At 42.3% G+C, this 21452-nt stretch overlaps 1 protein-coding gene across 3 annotated transcripts in view; it reads left to right on the top strand.

Moving 5' to 3' along the window:
• Window positions 1-3297: 3297 nt before the first annotated feature.
• PHTF1 (putative homeodomain transcription factor 1) overlaps window positions 3298-21452 on the top strand; it is a 281946-nt gene continuing 263791 nt past the window's right edge. For all 3 annotated transcript variants that reach the window (XM_040423902.1, XM_040423901.1, XM_040423900.1), the window contains exons 1-2: window positions 3298-3430; window positions 9734-9826. In XM_040423902.1, the coding sequence (XP_040279836.1) occupies window positions 9782-9826 (45 nt within the window). In that variant the 5' untranslated portion in view covers window positions 3298-3430; window positions 9734-9781. The remainder of the gene's footprint in view (window positions 3431-9733; window positions 9827-21452) is intronic.

The following is a 21452-nucleotide window of genomic DNA, read 5'->3' as shown; positions in this document are numbered from 1 at the left end:
CTGGTAGCACAAGCCAACTAGATTTAACGTTTTTTACCATACTGCTAGCAGTATAGAGGGAAGGAGATAGTGAACAGGACAGAGTAGCAGCTTTTCTGGAGACAATTCTGCAACCAGATTTAAGAGCTTGATATAAAATATTATCGTCAAATAATATTGGCAGACATTTTTTTTATAGACAAACTAATTGAATTAAATTCACTGCTATATGTCAGGGATAGAGTAGGAATGCTGTCTTGTTCACTATCTCTACGAACTGTTATACCATCGACAGAGGCCCCTTTATTTCTCCTATATTTTGGCTTCCCAAACAACATCTCTTCTCTATCTTTTTGTGATGCAATTGTTCTCCCCCTCTAATCATCCAAGCTGGATAGTTTCTTTCCCTCAGTCTTTGAGCTACTTATCAACTCATCATCTAGTTTTTCTTTTCTCACTACAATTTCTGGCCGCACGCATAAATTCACCCACGGGGATTGCTCTGATGGTATGCATTGGATGGTGACTTTTTGCATTGAGGATTGAATTGCCAGACACCTCCTTTCCTGTATGTGAGGGTGTGCACCTTTCTCCTGGACACCCCGCGGAGTGTCAAATCGAGGAAATTGGTGTGGGATTCATGTACAGAACAGATAAATTGTAAGTTATAGTCATTATTGTTTAGATAGGCCTGGAGGTCTGGGACGGCAGACACACCACCCGCCCCATCCCATAAAGTACGTCGTCGATTGTATCTGCCGTACCAGACCAACCAGGCCCAAACGGATTGTCCAGACTATAAATGTACTATAAATGTACTTTTCTTCCAATAGGACATTGTCAGATTAGCCAAAGATGGTGAGAACTTGGCCCCCATTGACACTCCGCGGGTCTGCAGGTAGTGCACACCCATCAAACACAAAGTAGTTGTGGGGTTAACAAGGTATTCTGTGACCTCACAAATGAAATTGATAAAACGGAACTGAATCAGTATATCGATGAAGATGGTATTCCATCGCCAGCAGAGCAACCCGTGGGGAATAGAGGATAGAGAGAAACCACATCCGCCGTGATCCACCTATAATTCTCTGTATCATAAATTCTCTATCAGAACCTCATCAGACCCCCAAATCATATGCCCATTCTTCATCAGACTGCAGATCAGACGACAAAATCAGACCCCCAAGCTCCATCAGCCCCAGATCAGACCCCCCAACCTCCATCAGCCTCCCATCAGAACCCCCAGCCTGCATCAGCCTCAAATCAGCCCTCATCAGACCCTCAGCCTCAATCAGTCTCAGATCAGCCCCCATCAGCCTCAGATCAGACCCCCAATCCGACCCTATCAGCCTCAGATCAGACCCCCCAACCTCCATCAGCCTCCCATCAGAACCCCCAGCCTCAATCAGCCTCAAATCAGCCCTCATCAGATCTCTCAGCCCCACTCAGTACACAACAGCAGGACCTGGAAGAAGACCAGGGAAGGTGAGTACATGCAAGTGCAGCGCTGCTCTAACCTTCCCGTGCCCTCACCTATAAGACGCACTGCCACTTTCCCCCCATTTTTTGGAATAAAAAGTGTATTTTATAATCCATTAAATACGGTTGGGTTTTGCTGACATTTTTAGTGGCATTTTTTGCAGCTTTTTTTGTGGTAGAACGTCAGATTCAGATGTTAGCTGAATATAAAACATAGTTTTTGTTGCTTAAGTGAGTTTTTTTTAGATTTTTTGGCATCTTTTGAAAATCACAGCAAGCTGAAACTTTTGGTGTTTTTTCAGGCATTTACATCACCTTTACTATAGGAGAGAAACACCATGAAGTAGACGCTAGAGGTAATACACATTGGGGCACATTTACTATAGTGTCTGCGCCTATTTTTATGAATAAAAAGCCTGTTTTTTGTTGCTCCTATTGTGAGTTTTAAGACTAATTCAGAAGTTTTCAAACTTTTGCGCCTCTTTTCCGACATATTTATGTAGGTGCGCCTTATTTTGCACCGGATTTAGTAGTAAAAACAGTGGTGAGTTGCAACACTACTTTCATGGAGACATGCGCCTAATTTCGCTCACTTGCACCACATTATCATGGGCATTCTAATTAGACCTGTCTGTGATTTGAACCTTTCTTACAAGAAAAAAAACACTAGATATCAGACAAAACAAAAAAAGAAAAATACGCCAATACGCCTGTTTTTTTTTATCCAAAAAAAGAAAATGGGAGCTTAGTAAATGTGCTCCATTGACTCAGATTTACTAATGTGTCTGTGCCTAAAATCTATCAAAAAGTGATGTAGTTTGGCACAAGCTAGGGTTTTCTACACTTCTTTCTGCCTTGCTCGAAAGGGACAGGGGCTAAGTGGGAATAGGTGGAGCTTCAAGAGAAGGTGTGCTCTTTTGCGCCAAAAGTGCTCCTCAATTCTGGTGCAAAATTCTGTCTCAAAGAAAGCCTACCAATAGTTGGTATAGAGCAGGGACAGAAGTGTCTATTCCTGCACCACATCTATCATCAAGCTGGAGCCACTGTGATAGATCTCGTGCAGGTGTAGACAGCCTGACTAAGATTAATAAATCTGAGGCACTGTTTGTAAAAAATACCAGAAAATAACGCCACAAAAAGTGCAAGTGGCCTAAAAAAAAATGCATGTGCTTATTTTGGTGGAAAACGCTGAGAGCTCCAGTATGCTACATTTTTAGAAGTCAGAAACAGTGATGGCCAGCCGCCAGGGGCCTTCATCGGGCTGTTCTCAGAACTGCTGCTCCCGGTGACCGCATTTGTTTCAGGACCGGCTCGCGGCGCAGGCACAGGTAAGGACTTACCTGTGATTTAAGATGGCAGCCCGCATGTGTTGCGGATAGCGAACACTGCGAACTGGCCATCACTGGTCAGAAACATAAAAAAAAATAACGACTAATGCCACCTAATGAAGAAAAATGACCTAAAACACAGGGCACACACAGCATTTTTATTGCTTCGGTCATTTTTCTTGGACCTTCAGATAACCTCTTTACTTTTTACTGCAAAAAAATATATAAAAATGCGGTGCAACAAAACGCCACAAAAAAAAACACAAAAGTGCAGAAAACACTTGGATAAAAGCAACCTAAAAAGTATAGCTTCCCTGCAATTTATTAGTCCATTAGTAAAGAGAATTTTTTTGATAATAACATACCAGGGAATTGTTATATATGTAAGACCAAACTACTCTACTTAATAGATGTGCTATGTGTTTAGTACTACTCATCGCACTGACAGGAGGACTATCACTTTAAATGCCCTGTAACTACCATGGATTTCATAACAGACCCGGAAAAAGGAAGTGTGAGCTGCTGAGAATGTGTAGTCTGTGCTGACACCTGAGTATGTGATCTGCAGCCAGCAAATATCCATAGTGCAGTATGGGCAGTGAGTGCTTAGTCACTGGCTGTAATGCAGGTTTACAGCCCAAACTGTAAGTAACATGGTTTGCTCTGGGATTATTATCCTAATTCTAATGGCACTGTGTAAATCCATCTCACACGTACAGAATTTCATTCCTCTGTTGTAGTCGTCTGCTTATTTGTTCATTCTGCAGTCAGTAGAGTCACAAGGTTTCTGCATATATTGCATTGCAATGCAGTTTCTCATTTCTTCACGTGGTCTAAACGTTTTTCTATTCCTTATCATTTGGCATGCATTAAGTTAGTTTCTTATACATTTATAGTCATACATTTTTATAGATGTATATTTAAGTTTAGAAATGTTACCATTCAGCGTGACTGCGATGTACGAGACCTGTTGGATGCTGGATCATGAAATAGTCTGGATTAATGGACAGTCATAGAATTGATAAACTCTTGTAAGTTAAGAGAACTTTTTTAGGGAGAAAACTTTGTGCTATCGCTGTTTTTCATCGGAGATATGTCCCAATTGGTTGTCTCTGTTGTGTATTCTGCTTCTGGTCTTGTGAAATTTCATGTTACACAGTAGTTCAGAGCTTTTACACAGACAGATCATTTTCTGAAACAAGTGCTGATTGACTAGATAGCAAGTCTATTAGCTTGAAGCGTCTGTAAGAACAAGTTCATTTCCATCAGAAGCAATAATCCAGATCATTGACCAAATTAATGAATTATCATTCATTGATGCCATTATTTCACACTTGCGCAGAGTGATCCGGCAAGCAGTTCCGGCGCCGGAACTGCCTGCCGGATCCGGCAAAATGTATGCAACTGATGGACATTTGTAAGACGGATCAGTTTTTTTTTTCCAGTAGTGTTTCCGATTCCGTTCCGTTCCAGTAGTGTTTCCGATTCGTTGGGCTAGCATAACATTTTCAATAAGATGGTTCCACAAAAACGGAACCGATACGGAAGACATACGGAGTACATTCGGTATGTGTTCTGTTTTTTTTTTGCGGACCCATTGACTTGACTGGAGCCACGACACGTGATTTTCGGGCAATAATAGGACATGTTCTATCTTCCAACGGAAATGGAAAAAACGGGAATGCGGAAACGGAATGCATAAGGCGTACATTCCTTTTTTTTGCGGAGCGTATACAGAACGCAAAAAATGGCCCGTTATAAGGAACACAAAAAACGTTTGCGTGAAAGAGCCCTTAGTAAAACAATTGTGTAAAGAAACACAGTGAAAACCCAGGTGGCAAAAAAGACTAAAACAATACTACATGAAGTTTTTCAGGGTTTTTTTTGTGGTAAAAACCTTTGAACAAAATTTGTGTAGGGACTAGGGTTGATCAAGCATGCTCGGACCGAACACCTGTTTGGCTCGAGCATCTTGATGCTCGGCACATGGCGGTACTCGACCAAGTACCGCATGTGCTCGAGTGCAATGCTCGAGTCTCCTTCCCGCACGTTTCGCGGCTGCTAAGCAGCCAATAAACGTGCAGGTAAGTACTGCCCTCACTGTAATGCCATGTTGGCTACTGCTTACAGTGATTGGCTGGCCGGAACGCGTCATCGGGTGCTATATAGCACCGATGACGCATGTTCGGCTTATTCGTAGTGAGGGAGAGCTGAGCATAGGAAGGGCCAGAGAGTGTAGGGAGTGTAATTGAATATTTTTTTTTTGTACAAAACCGTTTCAGAGACCAAAAGTCTTGTAAGGACTATTGTGTGTGACAGCAGCAATATATGTTTTACAGGGTCAGCTCACCAGCAGGCCGTAAATATAATGTTTTAGAGGGTCAGCTCACCTGTGGTCCCTCACTAACAACCCTTTTAGAGGGTCAGCTCACCAGCAGGCCCGCACTAAAATCTTTACTAGGGTCAGCTCACAGCAGGCCCGCACCCTAAAACTCTTTTACAGGGTCAGCTCCCCTGCAGCCCTCACCTAATTATACCTAATAGGTAATTTGCGCGCATGTGCCTTGCTTGGATGTGGTAGCGTAGCTGTTTCTCAGGCTCCCCTCTCCGGAATCGAACCATGATTCCCCCGTTACCCATGGTCTACATGGTTTGGGCTAAAAATAACATCAAAAGTTGATAGGGCAGACATCTGAATGGATCGTCGCCGTCACGAGGACGTGCGATTGGCCCCAGGTTATCTAGAGTCATCAAAGCGGCAGCAGGCCCTCGCCATAATGTTTTAGATGGTCAGATCAGCAGGCCCTTGCTCCAAATGTTTTTGAGGGTCACCAGCAGGCCATCAATCATAATTTTTCAAGGCTGTGTATGATGCCCTCCTTTATGTGTAACAAAGGGTGTATTGGAGTGCCGGTTCCATGTAATTTTTGGCAGCCCTTTCACTTAGTGCATAGGCTTTATGAGTGTAGGAGTCCCACTACATCAGTGCTTCTCAATTATTTTCTGTCATGCCCCCCCTAGGAAGAAGAAAACATTTCGCGCCCCCCGCGCGACTGTAAATAGTATCATTTTGTCGGGGGCCGGGGGTTCCCTCTCTCCAGCCGTAGAGTTGCTAGGCAACCGACACCGCGTGGGACGCCGCTTGTGGATGACGGGACACTTATGGGGGGATCTGTGGATGACGGACACTTATGGGGGGATCTGTGGATGACGGACACTTATGGGGGGGATCTGTGGATGACGGACACTTATGGGGGGGATCTGTGGATGAGGACACTTATGGGGGGGATCTGTGGATGACGGACACTTATGGGGGGGATCTGTGGATGACGGACACTTATGGGGGGATCTGTGGATGACGGACACTTATGGGGGGGATTGTGGATGACGGACACTTATGGGGGGGATCTGTGGATGACGGACACTTATGGGGGGATCTGTGGATGACGGACACTTATGGGGGGATCTGTGGATGACGAACACACTTATGGGGGGATCTGTGGATGACGGACACTTATGGGGGATCTGTGGATGACGGACACTGTTATGGGGGGATCTGTGGATGACGGACACTTATGGGGGGGATCTGTGGATGACGGACACTTATGGGGGGATCTGTGGATGACGGACACTTATGGGGGGATCTGTGGATGACGGACACTTATGGGGGGATCTGTGGATGACGGACACACACTTATGGGGGGATCTGTGGATGACGGACACTTATGGGGGGATCTGTGGATGACGGACACTTATGGGGAGATCTGTGGATGACGGACACTTATGGAGGGGGATCTGTGGATGACGGACACTGTTATGGGGGATCTGTGGATGACGGACACTTATGGGGGGATCTGTGGATGACGGACACTTATGGGGGGGATCTGTGGATGACGGACACTTATGGGGGGGATCTGTGGATGACGGACACTTATGGGGGGGTCTGTGGATGACGGACACTTATGGGGGGGATCTGTGGATGACAGACACTTATGGGGGGATTGTGTATGACGGACACTTTTGGGGGGATCTGTGGATAACGGACACTTATGGGGGGGATCTGTGGATGACGGACACTTATGGGGGGGATCTGTGGATGACGGACACTTATGGGGGGGATCTGTGGATGACGGACACTTATGGGGGGATCTGTGGATGCGGACACTTATGGGGGGATCTGTGGATGACGGACACTTATGGGGGGGATCTGTGGATGACGGACAACTTAGGGGGGGATCTGTGGATGACGGACACTTATGGGGGAGATCTGTGGATGACGGACACACACTTATGGGGGGATCTGTGGATGACGGACACTTATGGGGGGATCTGTGGATGACGGACACTTATGGGGGGGATCTGTGGATGACGGACACTTATGGGGGGGATCTGTGGCTGGCACCGTTACAGGGGGATCTGTGGCTGGCACTGTTATATATGTGCCATCCACAGACCCCCCCACCCCATAACAGTGCCATCCACAGTGCCCCCCCAGCCCATAACAGTGCCATCCACAGACCCCCCCCACCCCATAACAGTGCCATCACAGACCCCCCCATTGCCGTTCCAGTACAGTTATAGAATGTGTAAAATTAATAATGATTCTATTCATTAGGCCCCCTCTGTAGTAGAACATTCAATATATTCATCCTACTCACAGGGCTGTTGTCGTAATCCAGGCCGGCCGGGCAGACGAGCGGCAGCGTCACTGACTGACGTCACGTGCCTGCGCCGCCTGCTTCATTCATAAAGTATTGCCGGGCAGGCACGTGACGTCAGTCAGTGACGCTGCCGCTCGTCTGCCCAGCCGGCCTGGATTACGACAACAGCCCTGTGAGTAGGATGGATATATTGAATGTTCTACTACAGAGGGGGCCTAATGAATAGAATCATTATTAATTTTACACATTCTATAATCTGTACTGGAGCTGGGGGCCGGAGCACAGTGAACGCACCGGCCCCCAGCTCCTCCTCCCCAGTCCCTCCCCGCTGATACATCGCAGCCTGCGATGCTGGAGCATGGCTAGAGGGAGCGGTGGGGCGGGGCTATAGTACAGTGACCGCACCGCCCCACCGTTATTGCCGGCCCCCAGCTCCAGGCCCTGAACGAGCCCCCCTTTACGGAGCCTGGCGCCCCCCAATAGGGGGGGCGCCCCCACTATTTGAGAAGCACTGCACTACATGAACAATTGTACCCCAATAAATTAGGCCCTCCTTTATGTGATATACAAGTTGTATCGGAGTGCCTCTTCTTTGTAATTTTTGGCAGCACTTGCACTTTATATACAAGTAAATATATAGGAAAGAATGTTTCCTAACAATTTTTCCTCTAAAATCGATTTTATCTTCAGTTTGGTGCATATTATTGTCAGTCTGTAAAAGTGGCAACATCGTTCCCAGCAGCGACCTGGGAGTCCAGACATCCTCCCCATGCTGTTCCCAACCCATTTAGGTGGTGTTTCCATTATTTTCTGACCTTTTCCTATGAACCAGGCACCCTCCCTCTTCAGAGCAGGGGATGCCTGGTTTAATGCTCGGGTTCTCCCATTGACTTCGATTATACTCGAGTGCTCGGAAGAGCCCCCGAGCATCCCGATGTGTTCGGCCAGAGCACCCGAGCACTTTGGTGCTCGATCAACACTAGTAGGAATCCTAAAGGAAATCTGTAACACTCAGTTTGATTCATCTATAGGTCGTAGGGAGAACAGTGTAAGTTTTCTTTGGGTAATGGCCATGCAGGTTAGATGACCAAGAAATCCAAGCTTTAATCCCCTTTGCTGATCAAATGCACTGAACATTCCCCAGCCCTCTGCTCTTATTGACAGCTCTCGCATCCAATCAGAAGACATAAGCAAAGAGCAAAAAGCCTAGGAGCACTGCACATGAATGTACTGTTTCCTGGGAACTTGGAATCTGGGCACTTTTTTAACTGCTCTCCCCTTCACCTATATAATGCTGTTGCAGTGTGCTGGCCCACTGGGGAGGTGTGAGGGAGGTGGAGAGGATAGGAATGGTAGCTGTGGCAATGAGGGTGATCATAGTCCTCACGGTGGCTACCCTGCTCAAGTGCTCTCCTAGGTGTGTGCAGTGCTGGAAGGGGCACAACTCTTCTTCCTCTCGGGGTGCACCCCGGATTTTTGGGTCTCCTGCCTAGAGGTGGCTGAGGTGCCCTTGGTGTTGGATGACCAGTGGCGTGCAAGGCAGGAGAATGGAGACCAGGTCGGATATAGAGAACAGTGACCAAGGCCAGCTTGGTTATAGTAAAATGTGGTCTTTCTTTTACTGAGTGGATGAGTGGAATATCTCATAAATGTCAAGCTGGGACTACCCCATTTAAAAGGGCATCTATCAGCAGCTTTTGTACCTATAAAACTGTCTGACATGTTGCGTGCTGAAGGCTTTTATGTTGATCCCATGTTAATATGTACTGGCATTGCTGAGAACTTTTAATTTATGCAAATTAGCCTCTAGGAGCAACCGAGGCGTTGTAGTCACATGTAGAGGCTCTGCTTTCTCTTTAACTGCTGTGCCTTCTGTACTTTGATTGACAGAGCAAGGCAGGCATGATGACGTTTTCACTGCCTGGCCCTGTCAATCAAAGTGGAGAGGGTGTGGCAGTCGCATAGAGTGCAGAGCCTCTAGGTTTGACGCCAATGCCCCCAGTGCTCCTTTCAGCTCATTTGCATATATTAATGCTTCATTTCTGCAGGGAACAAGGGTGGTGACCCATGCCTCACAGACAGGCATCGCTAAGAGGACTCTAACGGCACCACAAATCTCAACATCCTGAACTTTTCAATGATTTTGGGCCATGGACTGAGCTTGTGCCTAAGTTCAACCTGAGATTTCATGTTTGTCTGAAGAAGTGGAATGTGCTGAAATGTGGAGTTTTTTTTTGTCATTTTGTTCTTTGTTTTTATATTTACATATCAATTTCTTATGCTTAGGATTTTCCTATGTTTTTGAGTCAGAAGTTCCAATGAAACCATAAAAGCATGGCTGCTGAGAATAGAGACGCAATATTCTGGTATCAGAAGAAAGTAAGTATCTGATCCATTTAACAATCATATGTAATAATAATCTACACTCACCGGGCAGATTTATCACTGTATTCACACCACATTTATGAAGCCACTTTTTCTGACATGAGCAAATGTTTTGGAACAAGTGGCAAAATCTCAGAACTGCATGCTACGCGACCCACGCTTTAACTTCTTCTGATGGGGCACGTGGAAAGGGGACTATCGTTAAAGGCTATGGACACCTTTTGTTTGATGTTTTATTGTTTTATTGCTTCAATGCAAAATTAAGCAAATTTCTTAATGGTCTTCATTATTAATTTCCTACCATTTTGCTGCACTGTATGATTAAGTTATGCATCTGCCTGTCCAGCTTGTGAGGGGGATGACCTGCAAGTACTCATACCCACCCCATTAAGTGTGCAGATATTGTAATCTCAAGACTGTATTACTTTGTGACAATTTTACCCACAGAATTCAGGCACTACCTGGTGTCTAGATTTGGAGTTGGTGAACCATTGCCTCAAATGTGTTACCATTCCTGTGTTAGTTGTTTACACCATTGTACTGCAGGAGTTGGAAGTGTCAGTCAGAAGGGACCATTACTGGTGTATTGTGTCAGAATTGATGCGGTACACTGTGGAATTAGAAGCACTGCATGGTAATGGTTGTAGGTGGGGTTTGACTTGCTTCCAAAAGTTTTCGTGCAGTGAGCCGATAGGGGACTGTGAGACCTGCTGTGAGTTATGACTGCGATCTGAGCCTAGGCAGTCACCGAGGAGTGCAGGGGTGGGCTGTGGAAGAAATACCAGGGAGTGACTGAAACCTGAGGAACAGTGGAGTCATTTGGCTGCTGAGTGAGAAAGGAAAAGTTAGGCCTCTTTCACCCTGTACACAAGTATGATTATTATGTTTTGGAAGACTATTGGATAAGATACCATTGTTATGGTGGGTGCCGGTGCATTTGTTCTTTTCTACTACATATATCACTGGATCTGCTATATGCACTGAGCACCACCACGAGAATAATAGCTGCACTGGACATGTTGTTCTACTGATGGTTTGAGGTGTAGTGCCGATCTCTGTCTTGTTTAATGACTATAATAATGACATGTGAAAGAGGCCTTAAGGCCCCTTGACACTGTCCAAACATTTGGCACATCATTACTAACAAGCGTTCATATGAGCACTTGCTATCTATAATCTGCAGGTGTAAAGGTGCCACAAATTACCAAAGGTTCATTCATTGGGTAATTGGATCTTTCATGCGGTCACCTAAATAATTGTTTGCCGACAGCAGATTGTGCTGTCTAAACAGCACTCTGCTGCCGGCAAACAATGATTCTGTATGGGGACGAGCAATGGCATTAGCATTTACATAAAGCAGTCTCCTCCACTAACGATCAAGTGATTGTCAGAACGTAACGCTTGTTGAGTTGAGCAGTGAAAAAGGGCGTTATGGAGAGAAAGGTCCGGCAAGAGAAACTCCCAGAGGTGTCACTCAGTGAAAGAAAGCAACTGCAGAGGATAGTGAATCTGAGAGATCATCGTAAGAGAACCAACGGTCACATACTGTCTGGAGCACCATTGAGGCTCCTATAAATTATGAAAAGGACTGGTCAATGGCTAAAGTAATTTAGACTGGGAGCATGTGTGTGTGTGCGCTGTGAGAGTAGGAATCATCTACAAAGCACACTAGCAGGAATGAACTCCAACGAGACACATTATCAGTAATCTTTTTTTTTCTATAATATGTATAAAATAAAGCTTTATCAAATATCATATAATGTTCAAATTACAAAGTTCCAACAACATTTTAAAAAAGTCCACCGATCCAAAAATCCATGTTCAACATATATCCACATGGAGTAGGCTGACAGAAGAGGCCTGGCATCTTCACACGCCATACCAGCTAATATATGCACCTTAAGGACCCATGACATACATGTACGTCATTTCTTTGCAGGACTAAAAGACCAGTGATGTACATGTACTTCATGGGAATCGGGAGGCTGCAGGAGCTGCGCCCGCCCGATCCGCGGCAGGGGTCCGGCAGTCACTGATAGCCTGACCCCTGCTGCATGCACCAGCATCGGTGAAATCACTGATGCCGGCGCAATAACCCTTCATGTGCCGCGGTCAGCGCTGACCCCGGCACATGCGTTGTCGGGCAGGGATCGGAGCTGCCATCGGGTCCCCGTGCTGCTGTGACGGGGACCCAATGCATGGATGGCAACCCGATGCCTTCCTTAGGGATCAGGCTGCCTTCCAGTGGAGAGCCTGTGAGATTCAGCCCCCTGCAAAGTTGAAGACCCAAAGTGGGACAAAAAATAAAGTGAAAAAAAAATGTTGAAAAAATTTAGTTCCCCCCAAAAAATGTAAAGTTTTAAGAAAAAATAACTAAAAAAAGAAAACACACGCCATTTTCCCCAAATAAAGTAAAAAACAAATTTAAAAAGTAGGGAAAAAAAGAAAAGTATACATATTAGGTATCGCCGCGTCCATATCAACCGGCTCTATAAACATATTACATGACCTAACCCCTCAGATAAACACCGTAAAAAAAAAAAGAATAAAAACTGTGCTAAATAAAACCACTTTTGTCACTTAAATTCTCTGAAAGAACAACACCAAGCGATCAAAAAGGCGTATGCCCGCCAAAATTGTACCAGTCTAACCGTCACCTCATCCCACAAAAAATGAGCTCCTACCTAAGACAATCGCCCAAAAAAAAATATTAATATGGCTCAGAATATGGAGACACTAAAACATATTTTTTTTTATTTTTTAAATGCTGTTATTGTGTAAAACTTAAGTAAATAAAAAAAAGTATACATATTAGGTATCGCCGCGTTAGAACCTGCTCTATAAAAATATCACATGACCTAACCCCTCAGGTGAATACCGTAAAAAAATAAAAATAAAAACGGTGTAAAAAAAGCAATTTTTTGTCATCTTACATCACAAAAGTGTAATACCAAGCAGTCAAAAAGTCATATGCACCCTATAATAGTACCAATCAAACCGTCATCTCATTCGAAAAAATTAGCCCCCTACACAAGACAGTTGCCCAAAAAAATTTATAAAACTACGGCTTTCAGAATGTGGAGACACTAAAAAAATTTTTTTTTTCAAAATGCTTTGTTATGTAAAACTGAAACAAACAACCAAAAATGTTTTCGTCATATTTGTACTGTCGCGTCCGTAACAACCTGCTCTATAAAAAGACCACATGATCTAACCTGTCAGATGAATGTTGTAAATAACAAAAATAAAAACGGTGCCAAAGCAGCTATTTCTTGTTACCTTGCCTCACAAAAAGTCTAATATAGAGCAACCAAAAAATCATGTACCCTAAAATAGTACCAACAAAACCGCCACCTTATCCCATAGTTTCCAAATGGGGTCACTTTTTTGGAAGCTTCTACTCTTGGGGTGCATCAGGGGGGCTTCAAATGGAACATGGTGTCAAAAAACCAGTCCAGCAAAATCTGCCTTCCAAAAACCGTATGGCGTTCCTTTCCTTCTGCGCAATGCCGTGTGCCCGTACAGCAGTTTACGACCACATATGGGGTGTTTTGTAAACTACAGAATCAGTTTTGTTTGGCTGTTAACCCTTGCTTTGTAACTGGAAAAAATTGATAAATATGGAAAATCTGGCAAAAAAGCGAAATTCTGAAATTTCATCTTTATTTTCCATTAATTCTTGTTTTAGTTCTTTAAGTTTGTAAAACCAGTTTTTTTATACCTTGAGGGGTGCAGTTTCTAAAATGGGGTCACTTTTTTGGAGTTTCTACTCTAGGGGTGCATCAGGGGGTCTTCAAATGGGACATGGCAGCTTAAAATTATCCCAGTGAAATCTGCTTTCCAAAAACCATATGCATTCCTTTCCTTCTGCGCAATGCCGTGTGCCCATACAGCAGTTTACAGATCACAAATGGGTGTTTCTGTAAACTACAGAATCAGAGTGATAAATATTGAGTTTTATTTGGCTGTTAACCCTTGCTTTGTTAGTGGCAAAAAAATTGATTAAAATGGAAAATCTGCCAAAAAGTGAAATTCTGAAATTTCATCTTTATTTTCCATGAATTCTTGTGGAACACCTAAAGGGTTAACAAAGTTTGTAAATCAGTTTTGTATACCTTGAGGGGTGTAGTTTCTTAAATGGGGTCACTTTTTGGAGTTTCTACTCTAGGGGTGCATCAGGGGGGCTTCAAATTGGACATGGTGTCAAAAAAACAGTTCAGCAAAATCTGCCTTCCAAAAACCGTATGGCATTCCTTTCCTTCTGCGCCCTGCCGTGTGCCCGTACAGCAGTTTAAGACCACATATGGGGTGTTTCTGTAAACTAGAGAATCAGGGCCATAAATATTGAGTTTTGTTTGGCTGTTAACCCTTGCTTTGTTAGTGGCCAAAAAATTATTAAAATTGAAAATCTGCCAAAAAAGGTGAAATTCTGAAATTTCATCTTAATTTTCCATTAATTCTTGTGGAACACCTAAAGGGTTAACAAAGTTTGTAAAATCAGTTTTGAATACCTTGAGGGGTTTAGTTTGTAATATGGGGTCATTTTTGGGTGGTTTCTATTATGTAAGCCTCAGAAAGTGACTTCAGACCTGAACTCGTCCTGAAAAAGTGGGTTTTAGAAATTTTCTGAAAATTTCAAGATTTGCTTCTAAACTTCTAAGCCTTCTAACGTCCCCCAAAAATAAAATGGCATTCACAAAATGATCCAAACATGAAGTAGACATATGGGGAATGTAAAGTAATAAATTTTTTTGGAGGTATTACTATCTATTATAAAAGTAGAGAAATTGAAAATTTGGAAATGTGTCTTTTTGCTGATGACACAAAGATTTGTAACAAGGTTGATGCTCCTGGAGGGATACACCAAATGGAAAATGATTTATGAAAACTAGAGGAATGGTCAAAAATCAGGCAACTAAAATTTAATGTTGATAAGTGCAAGATAATGCACCTGGGGCGTAAAAACCCAAGAGCAGAATATAAAATCAGTGATACAGTCGTAACCTCAGTATCTGAGGAAAGGGATTTAGGGGTCATTATTTCAGAAGACTTAAAGGTAGGCAGACAATGTCATAGAGCAGCAGAAATGCTAGCAGAATGCTTGAGTGTATAGGGAGAGGCATTAGCAGTAGAAAGAGGGAGGTGCTCATGCCGCTCTATAGAGCACTAGTGAGACCTCATTTGGAGTATTGTGCGCAAGTACTGGAGACCATATCTCCAGAAGGATATTGATACTTTGGAGAGAGTTCAGAGAAGAGCTACTAAAACTGGTACATGGATTGCAGGATAAAACTTACCAGGAAAGATTAAAGGACCTTAACATGTATAACTTGGAAGAAAGACGAGACAGAGGGGATATGATAGAAACTTTTAAATACATAAAGGGAATCAACAAGGTAAAGAGGAGAGAATATTTAAAAGAAGAAAAACTGCTACAAGAGGACATAGTTTTAAATTAGAGGGGCAAAGGTTTAAAAGTAATATCAGGAAGTATTACTTTACTGAGAGAGTAGTGGATGCATGGAATAGCCCTTCCTGCAGAAGTGGTAGCTGCAATACAGTGAAGGAGTTTAAGCATGCATGGGATAGGCATAAGGCCATCCTTCATATAAGATAGGGCCAAGGGCTATTCATAGTATTCAGTATATTGGGAAGACTAGATGGGCCAAATGGTTCTTATCTGCCGACACATTCTATGTTTCTATGAAATGTGATAATTTTTCCAAATTTTTGGTAAATTTAGATTTTTTTTAATAAATAAAAATTATTACTTTTTTACTCAATTTTTACCACTGTCATGAAGTACAATACGTGATGAGAAAACAGTCTCAGTATGGCCTGGATAAGTAGAAGCGTTTTAAAGTTATCACCACATAAAGTGACACGTCAGATTTGCAAAAATGGCCTGGTCCTTAAGGTGAAAAATGGCAGGGTCCTTAAGGGGTTAAAAAACAATTATACAAACACTGTACTATGAACTGCATTGAAATGAATCAGAAGGTTTTTGTTATGAGATAGACAATATGACAACATTTAGAGGTGTCTGATGTAGAGCAAACTATGAAGCAAGTATGTCATTTGGAGAAATATCAAATATCACTGAGAATAAAGCATTAGGATAGAGAGAGCAAATCAACATTACAACAAGCTGAATAAGCTGGTTTGTCAAGGAGTGGTGAGTATAAGGAGGTCTTAATTAACGATCCTAAAAAAAAAAAATTGCTGCAATAAAAAAAACAGGCATATTCCTCCTTGCTCCCAAACTAACAGATTATATTAAAGTATAAAGAATGCCAGAGGGATTGAGTTCAATATTATTAAAAGATGATACTTTGTAACAACAGAACTGGTATGCATTATGCCAATTGACACTCCCTCGATCTCATGCTATTGACCGTCCAGCACTTACAGCTTGCAATTTTAACGTTCAGAAGGAAGTTAATAAACTGGACGTGGATTTAAAAAATAACATGGGTAGAAGAATATGACGGGGTGCATAAGGAGTTAAAGAAAGAACAAAACAGGAGGATCGTCAGATTCATATTTATAGGAACAGAGAACCTTGTAAATGATTCAGATTCCTCAATCGAAGGGGCTACTTGACAGCAAACTGGAACAACAACAAGGTCCAAGAGCAACAAGAAAAAATTAGGTGGGTTCTGTATTCACATCTCTTCTTAAAAACTGACTTACTGAACTGGCTGCTATATACAGTAAAAAAATTATGGGCTTTGTCCCAACCCAGAGTATACAGAAAAATAAAAATTACACAAATGTGGGTATTACAAAAATGAAATGTGCAGGTAGGGTTAGAGCTAGGCTCTATGCCCAGAAAAGCAATGAGAATTTCTATCTCCAGTACCAAGAAAAGTCAGGATAAATAGATCCATGTTCATTTTATGTTTGATGGCCATAAATATTGGGGCATCATTATAACTATAATAATATATTTAAGGAACTCCCTAGATTTGTATATCAGAAGGGAAAGTTGTTAGCAAATTGGTTAATAACAGTTGACCTGACATGAAGGTCTAAACAGACTTTCTTGAATACTCCAAAGGCAGGGACATTTGTATGTTTTAAAATGTGGAAAACCGTCACTCTTCACCTGGTAGAACACTTAGAGAGCAATATAGACGAATTGGTAGGTAAAATGTGCATTTATTTCATATAAATATTGATCATAAAAAGTATACTTTAAATGAAGGGGGTGAGGGAGGATCGTAAAATACAATGTGTAGAACTAGTACATGGGGTTAGTACATGGTACAGTGCTATTGGGATTGTGCACTGAGTTTGTCCAGGAGAGAGGGACTTCTTGATAGTTTTCTGTATATGAGTGGGTAAAAAATGAAATTAAAATAAAAATGAAACTAAAAATAAATTCAGCAGTTATCTCCACCTTCAGTGGTTGTTAGTAAATTTCAGATAACTTCCAATGCAGTCAGTTTGAGGATAAGAAAATAAATAAGTAAATATGCTTGTTATTTGCAGTGCTTCCCTCTTATAACTTGGTAGCCAGTCATTGTTACTGATGGTGTTAGCAGGGTTATAGACAGCCCCTGGTGCAAGAGTTCAGCTTGGGCCCCCCTTCCTCAAACCTTCGTGCTGCATGAGGCAAAAATTGAAACTGCACCCCCCTCCTCCATACCAAATTCTTAACCTAACCCCTTCTGTCCAGCAGAGGTGTAACTTGCATACACTTTCTATAATACCAGTGTCTTCTTATGTGGCACAAGGGTCTTTGGGCCCCTCAGGCTCCTGGGCCCGGTAGCGACTGCTACCTCTGAACCCCCTATAGCTACGCCCCTAGTTATAGATGTTAATATGTCAGTCGGGTGCTGTACCTTGTGTGACATCCCACACGGTGAAGAGGACCACACCCTGACTGTAATTTACCTTCTCCGTTGGATTTGTATGTTGCGGCTGTTAGCATCCCTTCTGGATTCTGTATTGGCCGTTCAGATGTCTTCCTTCGGTGTCCCACGTGGGTGTGACGTCACCTGTATGGTGTCCCACGTGTCTCTGGTTCGTTCACGATCGCCGTTGTAGCGATCTTTTTAATCCAGTAAAAGGGGGGAGGTAGTTGTTGGAAGCGCTTCCAAACTGTTCAATGGTGTCTATCCAGTGCTATGATGGCGGGTTTGTAAAGTATTCACCATACGCGTTTCGGAGGTCTAAGCTGCCTCCTTCATCAGTGGTTACTCTGTCTGTGAGTACGTTGAAAAGCTGGACTGGATTTCGTTGTGTGGATGTGGTGGACCACATAATGTTAATTTTCTTTTCCTTTTCTTTCTTTCTTTCTTTCTTTCTTTCTTTCTTTCTTTCTTTCTTTCTTTCTTTCTTTCTTTCTTTTCTTTGTTTTTCTTGGTTGGATAGAGGAAGCAAGCTTTATGGTTGCGGGGAATTGCTGTTGTAGTTTTTAGATGAAGATTTGGATAAAAATTTCATAGTTTTCTCGTTTGTGCGTTACAGATGCGTTTGTGAGGTATCGTTGCGTTTTTTCTGCTGTTGGTGCGTTTTTTGTGGCTAGTTTGCATATTATGCTCCTGGATGTGTTCCATATGCTGGATTTCACTGTGTTAATGTGGTAAATCGCGTAGTGTCAATCTTTTCTGGCTTCTTTTCTTCTTTTTTGGATTAGATAGTATGGGGAGTTTGTTTTATAATTACTGAAGTTTGGTATTGTGGTATTTGGATAAAATTTACATAATTATATCGCTTGTGCGGTAATGTAGCGTTTTCTATATAATTTGACCAGTATTGTTGCGTTATATATATTGTTAGTGCGTTTTTTGTGTGTGGTTTGCACATTATATGTCTCGATATTTTGCATGTTATAATTGCTTTTGAGGAACCTTTCTTTGGGGGGATTTTAAATAAATATACGCTGACAGTATAGAATTTTTAGTCAATATATGTTGATAGTGTAAGAGGGAGTTGTGTGAGTCTCTGTCCATAGATAGTACCTACATTGTTTTTGGTGAGTGTAGATAAAGAAAGTGCAGTGTTGCGGAGGTCAATGGTGTGGTGTTTGGGTTAGAGGAATAGGGTCATGTTACAAGATGGTAACATTGTGTCTTCTTTGAGTGTTATCTGCACAATATGGTGCCGAGGTATATTTCATATTAAAATCTCTTTGGGGGACGGTGGTGTGTTACATGGATAGGTGGTGTGGATGGTGTCTATTTGAGTTTCACACCTTCTTTTAGGTGCTTGTTCTGTGCATTTACCTACATTTGTGAGCAGTGTGAAGGACATTAATATAGGTCTGTGTAGCAGATTGTCATAACTAGAGTTGAGCGGACACCTGGATGTTCAAATTCGACGGGTTCGGCCGAACTTTACAAAAAGTTTGAGTTCCGGACCCAAACTTGACCCCGAACCCCATTGAAGTCAATGGGGACCCGAACTTTTGAGCACTAAAATGGCTGTAAAAATGTAATGGAAAGGGCTAGAGGGCTGCAAATGGCATCAACATGTGGTTAAGAGCATGGCAAGTGCTCTGCAAACAAATGTGGATAGGGAAATTACTTTAAATAACATAAAATACGTAAAATAAAAAATAATATCTTGATCTAGGATGAGGTCCATATGGAGTAGGAAGTTGAGGTGGCGGTGTAGGTGGAAAGTGGCGATGGAGGAGGTAGCCTACACTGCTTTTTGGTTTAAAATTTTTAAAAAAATTTTAAAATTAGGGTACCACCCAAAACATTGGGAAATATAACCTGTGATAACCCCCTCCAGTCGTGCTAAACACACGTTCAGAATACACTGTCTGCAGGGGCAGGCAGCACCTCCAAGGGGTAAAGGCAAGCTCGGTCATGTGCCCAATTTGGAGACCCAGAAGTTGCAGGGGCTGACCCCTGTCATTCAGTTCGTGTAGGCATGTGCATACTTACTGCCCCACCATGTCGCACGTCCCTGATCCAATTTGATATCTGCTCTATCAACTTTCAATGTTCTTTTATGCGCCTACCATGGTGATCACAGGGTGGCGGGGAATCAGGGTTCCAGGCCGGAGAAGGAGCGTGAGAGGCCACATCCAAGGGAGGATTAATTTTTTCAAATTTAAAAATATAGAGCGGAAATATGGGACATTTATTAAAGCGTAAAGTGGGACAACTTTTTAAAGTTTAAGCATTGAATGAAAGATGTGTCGTGCATCAATTAATGAAGAATTCTTAAATTGTATTCCCTGTCAGCTATGCAGAGCAGGGGTTTCTATCCGGCACAATGTAATTGACGATTTTTTAAAATTTATGTTCCTGTCACCTATGTAGAGGTGCCTCAGTGACCAACCCCCATCCATTTCGATATCTTCTCTATCAACTTTCGATGTTCTTTTCTGAGCCTACCATGTTGATCATGGTTATCGACGAATCAGGGTTCCACGCCGGAGAGGGGAGAGTGAGAAAAAGAGACCAAATTTAAGGGACATAAATTTCAAAATTTTTTTGGGGATTGAGCGGAAATATGGAAAAGTTATTGAGGCGCAAATGTGGGACAAATTACAGAAGCTCAAATGTGGGGCCAAATGAGTAAAGCGGAAATGTGAGACAAAGTATTGAAGGGCAAATGTTGGCAAAAGAGTAAAGCGGAAATGTGGGACAAAGTATTGAAGTGCAAATGTGGTACTACTTGTAAAGTTTAAGCATTGAATCAAAAGAGGTGGCGCGCATCAGTTAAGAAGAATTTCCAGAATGTTATTCCCTGACACCTATGCAGAGCAGGGTTTTATTCACGTCTAAAATTGTATAATGTCAACCCAAGAATGTAACAGAAAAATTACAGAAATTTATTAACCTGTCTACTTGGTATAGAGCAGGTGTCTATGACAGAAAAAAATTGTTTATTGTCACCCGAAAATGTAAAAGAAAAATTATTGAAATTTATTAAGCTGTCAACTAGGTAAAGGAGGGGTATAATTACACCCAAAAAATTGTTGAATTTCATCCGAAAATGTAACAGACAAATTTATTTATTTTTTTACCTGTCTACTCGGTATAGCAGTGTTACATCACACCCAAAAATTGGTGAATTTCACCCGAAAATGTACCTGACAATTATTTTAAAAAAAAAACCTGTCTACTAGGTATAGCAGTGGTACATCACACCAAAAAATTTGTTAATTTCACCAGAAAATGTAACTGACAATTTATTTTTTTTAACCTGTCTATAGGTATAGCAGTGGTACAATTTTATTATGTTTTTTTAACGGTCTAATAGGTATAGCAGTGGTACATCACACCCCAAAAATTGCAGAATTTAACCAGAAAATGTAACTGACAAAGTAGTGAAATGACATCAAATAAAATACGTACAAATAAAATATAAAAATTGATTTATGAGGTGGAGTTCATATGGGACATAACCAGACCAGGGTACTCTTTATACAGAAGAGACAGAGAAGGCAAGAAAGGAGGAGGAGTGGCCCTGTATGTGAAAGATAGCATTAAATCTAACCCTAATACAAGTTGGTGAGGCCAACATAGAGTCAGTTTGGGTTACGTTGAAGTTTGCTAACCATGCAGTAACTCGTGTAGGTGTGATATATAGACCCTGGTCAAGTTAAAGAACTAGATGATCTACTAGTTGAAGAAATAGCTAAAAGACAATG

The sequence above is a fragment of the Bufo bufo genome, chromosome 3, assembly GCF_905171765.1.
Source record: "Bufo bufo chromosome 3, aBufBuf1.1, whole genome shotgun sequence".
Taxonomy (NCBI): domain Eukaryota; kingdom Metazoa; phylum Chordata; class Amphibia; order Anura; family Bufonidae; genus Bufo; species Bufo bufo.
This window is presented reverse-complemented; position numbering and strand designations above follow the sequence as displayed.